Raw genomic sequence first — 7,894 nt, 5'->3', positions numbered from 1 at the left:
ACACACTATCCAGATTATACACAGCCAGTCAGCCACTGGTAATGGCTTAATTTCTTTTTTAACAGTGTTCAGTGAAAATTCGCAATGCATCGCAATGCATCGCAATAATTCAAGTATCGCGATGCATCGTGATATAATCGCATCGTGGCATGTGAATCGTGATACGAATCGAATCGTGACTTCTTTGGCAATACCCACCCCTAACGCACACACACACACACACACACACACTCCCCCACTGCCGCCTCTTCCATTACCCTATGATCTAGAGCAGGGTGGTGAATGACGCTTCACTGATGAAAGACACCCCGAAATATAAACAGTCCGTAGAAGATTTTTTAAATCAAGAATTAAGTAATTCATTCATCGATCAATCAAACCGTGTATCGGTTAATCAATTAGGGACATTCTGCTCATTTGGAGGACGGCCCTTCCTGCAGGCGGAAACAATACGTTGGAGTCTTCTGCACAGTGTAACCCTCCCCCCCAAGCTATATATGTCCTTGTGAGATCATGCAGATGTCTGGGTTTGAGTAAAAGGAGGGCTACAGATAATAAGCCTGCCTTGTCTTTCAGTGAGCGGACTAGGTAGCTAATTCAGTCTTTACCAATCAATAGCCTCAAACGATTTGTCACACCCGTCTTTCTCTGACCTCCCTCTGTGAGAGACTGAGTGAGTGGTGAGTGGGTGAGTGAGTGAGTGAGTGAGTGAGTGAGTGAGTGAGTGAGTGAGTGAGTGAGTGAGTGAGTGAGTGAGTGAGTGAGTGAGTGAGTGAGTGAGTGAGTGAGTGGGGAGTGTGTGAGTGAGTGAGTGAGTGAGTGAGTGAGTGAGTGAGTGAGTGAGTGAGTGAGTGAGTGAGTGAGTGAGTGAGTGAGTGAGTGGGTGAGTGAGTGAGTGAGTGAGTGAGTGAGTGAGTGAGTGAGTGAGTGAGTGAGTGTGTGCTGTGTTGCTGTTCCCGTGCCTATATCTGTAACGACTCATTAGTGAACATCAACACACACACAAACAAACAAACAGAAACAAACACATTAGAGTGCAAGGATGTTTCTGTGAATGTCTAGGTGTAAGTGTATTTATTATTTTGTTTGTGTGTGTGCCCGTGTGTGGAATCATCATGTATGATTGTGAGGTATGTTAGTGCGTGTGCATGTGCATGTGTTATTCTGCGACGTGTGATGACATCACTGCATCAACAGGAAGCGGAAGCGCCTTCTCAAGAGGTTGCCGTTGCCTTGCCAACCAGGTCCAAGGACACAGGGGAGGCCGACCGCTGTATATATTAATAGAGGTGCAAGCACACACACACACACAGAGACACACACAGATCCAAGACCTGCATGAAAGCTGCCCACCATAACCTCGCACACAGAGCATGGTGCCAGGTTCTCCTTCGACTTCATTCACTCACCTGAGCCCCTTTCCAATCTCCCCTCTCTCTCTCCCTCTCTGCATCTCTCTCTATCTCTGCATCGCTCTCTCTCTCTCTGCAGTTCTCTCTCTCTCTCTCTCTCTCTGTCTCTGTCCCTATCTCTCTCTCTCTCTCTCTCTCTCTCTCTCTCTCTCTCTCTCTCTCTGCAGTTCTCTCTCTCTCTGTCTCTGTCTCAGTCCCTCTCTCTCTCTCTCTCTCTCTCTCTCTCTCTCTCTCTCTCTCTCTCTCTCTCTCTCTCTCTCTCTCTCTCTCTCTCTCTCTCTCTCTGCATCTCTCTCTCTCTCAATCGCGTTCGGTCTCTCTCTCTCTCTCTCTCTCTCTCTCTGCATCTCTCTCTCTCTCAACTGTCGTTCGGTCTCTCTCTCTCTCTCTCTCTCTCTCTCTCTCTCTCTCTCAACTGTCGTTCTGTCTCTCTGTCTTTAGGTCTATCTACAGGTCTCTCTCTATGTCTCTCTCGGTTTATCTGTTTGTGTTTGTGATGGTGTCTCTTGCTGTGTCTCTCTCTCTCTTCATGTCTCGCTCTCCACGACTCTTTCCGTCTCACTCTCACTGCCTATCTCTCTCTCTGTCTCACCCTCTATCTCTCTCCATCCCTATGTCTCTCTTCCCTTCCATGTCTCTCTTTCCTAATCTCTCTGTACCTATGTATCTCTCTCTCTCCATCCTTCTCTCTCTCTCTCTCTCTCTCTCTCTCTCTCTCTCTCTCTGGCTCTCTCTCTCTCTCTCTCTCTCTCTCTCTCTCTCGCTCTCTCTCTCTCTCTCTCTCTCTCTCTCTCTCTCTCTCTCTCTCTCTCTCTCTCTCTCTCTCATTAGGGGGAGCGAGATGCACATCTCCTGCATTATTAGACACGGCCGACATACACGACCATTGTATCTTCGGTATCTTTTTGTCCTTTTCTTATTGTATTAAACGCAAGCCTCATTCACAACATCTTCTAAAATAACTCAAGGGTGTGAGGGTGGGGGGGGAAGGTACAGCACCACGTGCGCGACACATCACAACTCTCTCCATCCCCCGGGTCTCGCCATGGGAAGGTTTCAGCCCCAGAAAGCCACCAGGCGAGCCGCGTGTATGTATACATTACACACCGCCTCCGGCGACGGACCAATCACGGCCAAGGAGGGGAGGCAGACTTGGAAGCCACATAGTTACAAGGAGCGATCTATACGTTCCGCCACTCGCCCGGGAGAGAGCGAGAGAGGGAGGGAGAGATACAGAGAGAGAGAGAGAGAGAGGCAGACAGAGAGGGAGAGGAGAGAGAGAGAGAGAGAGAGAGAGAGAGAGAGAGAGAGAGAGAGAGAGAGAGAGAGAGAGAGAGAGAGAGAGAGAGAGAGAGAGAGAGAGAGAGAGAGAGAGAGAGGGAGGGAGGAGACAGAGACAGAGACAGAGACAGAGACAGAGACACAGACACAGAGACAGAGACAGAGAGAGAGAGAGAGAGAGAGAGAGAGAGAGAGAGAGAGAGAGAGAGAGAGATGGTTCGGAGCTGCGGTGCATCTCTCTGGTCATTAGAATGCAGGGCATCCCCTGCATGCTTTGGCCGTGTGCCCGGAGCAAGGATCACACTCGCGCACGTGTGTGCACGTTCACGTGCACGTTCACACACACACACACACACACACACATACACACACACACACGCGCGAGCGCATGCACGCTCGTACCTGCTTGTGCACAGCAGATACTTACGTATATAACAATCTTGAATGCACTGATGCACATTCGCAGACGCACACATGTATGCGCGCACATACACACACGCACAGTGTCTCTAATGCCATCCTACTACTCTCCATTAAATCTAATCACTCAAAGTCTCTGTGTCATTCCTCCTCTGTGTGTGTGTGTGTGTGTGTGTGTGTGTGTGTGTGTGTGTGTGTGTGTGTGTGTGTGTGTGTGTGTGTGCGTGCGTGCGTGCATGCGTGCCTGCGTGCCTGCGTGTGTGTGGGACAGAACACCAGCACAGTATCTGGGCCACAGCGTGTGAGTCCCGCACATGCAGCCAGTAAAAAAAAAAAAAGCCCAAGAAGAACACAGTCAGAACAATGTGTCCGCAGACTTTGAGAACCCCCCAAACGGGGCCGGCGGTTTAATCTGCACGACGAAACACAGCGGTGCTAAGTGCCTCTGTAGCGAAGAGAGGCACCTATAAATAAACGAAAAGGGGGGGGAAGAAACAGAAAAAAGTGGAAAAACGCTAACTATCTCGGAGTTGGGAGTTCACTGACAGAAGGCCTGGTTGTTGGCAGAGTGGCTGCATAGTGTCTGTCTGTCTGGTGGCGCGCTGCACTGTTAAGAGACGACGGGGAGCGCTGTTAGGAGCTGACAGCTCGCGTGGGCGGAGGTGACAAGCGAATATGTAAGAAGAGTGTGAAGCAGCCGGGAGAGGAGGAGAGGAGAGAGCGATGAGAAGGAGATGAGAAACCGCCACACTATCGCTCCTCTCCTGCTCGTCGACACCACACTGTGACTCCGACTGGAGAAAGTGCACAGGATGTAAAAAAGGAAGAGATGTAAACCCTTTATTAACCTTTTTCTCTGTCCCCCCCCCCCACGATCTCTTTTAGACGATGGATGAGGGCCAAGACTGATGAAGGAGCGCCAGAGATTCATGGAGATTCATTTGAGGGGTTTGAGTAATGGCGGCTATAAACAATGGAGCTTCCATGTTGAGGTTGTGAGTGGTGGTGGTTGTGGTGGTGCTGGTGGTTGTGGATGTGGTGCTGGTGGTGGTGCTGGTGGTGGTGCTGGTGGTGATGGTGGTTGCTGATGGGTGGTGGTGGTTCTGGCGGTGGTGGTGGGGGAGGTGGAGGTGGTGGAGGAGGTGGTAGGGGTGACGGTGGGTGGTGGAGAATTATCATTCTCGATCTGCTCCGGGTCAAAGGGCACAACAGGAAATGCCGCTCTTCCATCTTGACGGCGTCATAGGTATGCGGGAGCGTGCGCCGTCCGCGTTCTGTGTCCTCAAATCGCGATCCGAAACACCACACCGCACACGGAGTGCGACGACGTGATGCTCTCACACCTGACACAGGTGAGGTCTCTCGGACGGCAGGGTGTGGGAACGCCTCGGAATAAGGGCGGGAAGCAGGAAGGAGAGACTCGAGGGACTCTGGACTTAGTGTAGCGTCAGAGTAGCGCTAGCGTGGTGTTAGCTGCCCCTTACGTCATCCTCCACGCGAACAGATGCTCCCGTTGGAGAGCGAACGACAACAGACCGACCCGTCAGCAGCGGGCGGGGAGCACTGCAGCACCACCACGCTACGGTCCCTCCTGGGGCTAGCGGTTGGGCTAACGGTAGGGCTAGCAGTGGGGGTAGCGACGAGGGGGTTAGCGGTGGGGCTAGCGGTAGGGGCTAACAGTGGGGCTAGCAGTGATGCCAACAGTTGGGGCTAACAGTAGGGGCTAACAGTGGGGCTAGCAGTGATGCCAACAGTTGGAGCTAACAGTAGGGGCTAACAGTGGGGCTAGCAGTGATGCCAACAGTTGGGGCTAACAGTAGGGGCTAACAGTGGGGCTAGCAGTGATGCCAACAGTTGGGGCTAACAGTAGGGGTAAACAGCAGCGCTCCGCAGTCCCTCGGTGGGGCTAGCAGTGGTGCTAACGGTGGGGGCTAACAGTAGGGGCTAACAGTTGAGCTAAGAGTAGGGGATAACAGTGGGGCTAACAGTGGGGCTAACCAGTGGGGCTAACAGTGAGGTTAAAAGTAGCTAACAGTTGGGCTAACAGTGGGGCTAACAGTGGGGCTAACAGTGGGGCTAACCAGTGGGGCTATCAGTGAGGTTAAAAGTAGCTAACAGTTGGGCTAACAGTGGGGCTAACAGTGGGGCTAACAGTAGGGCTAACCGTAGGGGGTCCAGTGGGGTTACATTTATCTTTTTGTCTGAGAATGCTGGGAGGAAGGGGGAGGGTGGGTCGAAGGGAGGGTGAGAAGGGGGAGGAGCTCGGGGAGGGGCAGGTGGGGGGTGAAGGTGGGGGGTCCACTTGTGATCCGACAGACGTGCGTGTGCACATCCCTCGCGCTCTCGCAGAACTATTAGCGGGGGATGAGACGAGGCCATTTCTGCCATTTTGTGCGTGTGCATGGACGCGCACGTGAATAACCATGAGACACCACGGTGACCTCTCTCTCTCTCTCTCTCTCTCTCTCTCTCTCCCTCTCTCTCTCTCTCTCTCTCTCTCTCTCTCTCCCTCTGTCTCTCTCTCTCTCTCTCCCCTCTGTCTCTCTCTCCCTCTCTCTCTCTCTCTCTCTCTCTCCTCTCTCTCTCTCTCTCTCTCCCTCTGTCTCTCTCTCCCTCTCTCTCTCTCTCCTCTCTCTCTCTCTCTCTCTCTCTCTCTCTCCTCTCTCCTCTCTCTCCTCTCTCTCCCTCTCTCCTCTCTCTCTCTCCTCCTCTCTCTCTCTCTCTCTCTCTCCCCTCTCCCTCTCTCTCTCTCTCTCTCTCTCTCTCTCTCTCTCTCTCTCTCTCTCTCTCTCTCTCTCTCTCTCTGTAACCATGGCAGCCATCCTGACAGGACCGGTGGCGTTGGCAGGCTTGAAGGCTTCTCCATGTGTCCTGTCATCACACCTTGGGAAGGCACCCATAGATGATCAACTGGCCCCCCCCCCCGGAGCCACACACACACACAGGAGCACACACACACACACACACACACACACACACACACACACACACACACACACACACACACACACACACACACACACACACACACACACAGGGATGGACTTGGAAAGACAGAGACACAGACGGATGGACAGACATACAGACAGACCAGGCGCTCTCTCATTCTCTCTCATTCTCCCTCTCACACACACACACACACACACACACACACACACACACACACACACACACACACACACACACACACACACACACACACACACACACACACACACACACACACACGGTGCCACTGCCTACTGCAGTCGCATCCTCAGCGGAATACCAATAGTGACAGCGGATAGCAGGCTGATACCGGGCTACCGTCAGCTCGAGCTCGTGATCATTAAGGACGTCAGACGCACCGGTGGCGCGCTGGCAAACCGCCGGAGGGTCGTTGTACCACGAGCGGGAGACCACATGCTCGCGCTAGCAATAAAAAAAATAGAATCCAGTAAAAACACCTGCTTTTACGCATGGATGGGAGAGAGACAGGGCAAGGACTGCAGACCCCCCGGACCCCCACCCTAAAACCACACACACACACACACGCGCTACGCTCCCCCCCCCCCCAGGCGCCGTGCAGCACTCAGGATGAACCCTGAAATCCTGACGTCTCGCGGTGAGGTTTCAAAAAACCCACGCGCTCGCAAAATACTACATGGTCCGCGGGTCGAATTCAATGTTTACACACGCAGGTTATTTTTTTATTTTTGGGGGGGTTCATGCAGACAGGTGTGTGCGGGCGGACGTGCACGCGCGTGCGCCAACCAGCACGCCTGCCGCCGCTGTAGCTAGGTGAGTACGTGTGTGTGGAGGTAAAAAGGTGGGTGTGACTATGCACCGCCTTCCAGATGGCCGATTTAATAAATTGCTAGAGAGGAAAAAGAACAGTCTTACCTTTGACTTGGCTCTCGTACTCGGCGAGGATTTCTTTGTCCTTCTTGCTTTTATTGGAGTTTGACATGTCGACACAAAACGAGATGATCAATCAAAAAATCAATCAATCCAACAAAAAAATTACCCCAAAAAATCGGGTAAAAAAATAAATAACACCACCCTAAAGTGTGTGTATGAATAATCCTCTCCGTGCGCTCACACTGCCCGCGGTTTCATCTCTTAATGACAAGTTTACACACAGGCGCCCTTTGGGAACATCCGTCCAACTGCCGCAGCGACACACACACTGTAGCCCCGCTGCCCTGGTCCTCCGCCCGGGGGGAGACGCTCAGTCCGACCGCCACTGGCCGCACAGATACCCCGCCATAGTTAGGTCACAAAACACACCCTGTCAGCCGCTCGAGTGTAGTGGTGGAAATATCCCCAACCGACCACCGTACGCTCAACCGACCAGCGTCAAGCAGCAAACACACACACACACACACAGACGCACGCGCACACACACGCCACGCCACACGTTTTTCAATGAAGAGCGGGGCACACGCCCACTAGTAGTGCTACGGCAGTGGAGCGGGTACGCGCTCACATACACGCACGCAGACGCACGTGCGGACTAGCACACATGCAAACAAATGCACGCACGCACGAAAGCACACGCACGCACACACACACACACACACACACAAACACACACACACACACACACACACTGAAGCAGACACACACTGACACACACACACGCACACACGTGAGCGTGAGCTGTACGCACGACACGCCCTCCTCGCCGGTACAGGCAGGTTATCTCCGGTTAAGGGCTGTTGAAGTAGCCGTTTGTTGTGTCGTCACCTCTTGGTAACCTTTCCGTTAAAACGATATGATTTGGGGGGTGAAAGCAGATA

At 52.8% G+C, this 7,894-nt stretch overlaps 1 protein-coding gene across 1 annotated transcript in view; it reads right to left on the bottom strand.

The window, feature by feature from the left end:
• Positions 1-7,639, bottom strand: part of LOC115539053 (SLIT-ROBO Rho GTPase-activating protein 1) — a gene marked incomplete at its 3' end in the record, with an annotated part of 20,713 nt that extends 13,074 nt beyond the window's left edge. Inside the window, 1 exon segment of the mRNA XM_030350255.1 lies at positions 6,996-7,639. Coding sequence (XP_030206115.1) covers positions 6,996-7,062 — 67 coding nt within the window.
• Between the last annotated feature and the right edge of the window lie 255 nt (positions 7,640-7,894).

Source organism: Gadus morhua, unplaced genomic scaffold, assembly GCF_902167405.1.
Source record: "Gadus morhua unplaced genomic scaffold, gadMor3.0, whole genome shotgun sequence".
NCBI lineage: Eukaryota > Metazoa > Chordata > Actinopteri > Gadiformes > Gadidae > Gadus > Gadus morhua.
Note: the sequence above shows the minus strand (reverse complement) of the source record. Positions and strands in the feature narration are given on the sequence as shown.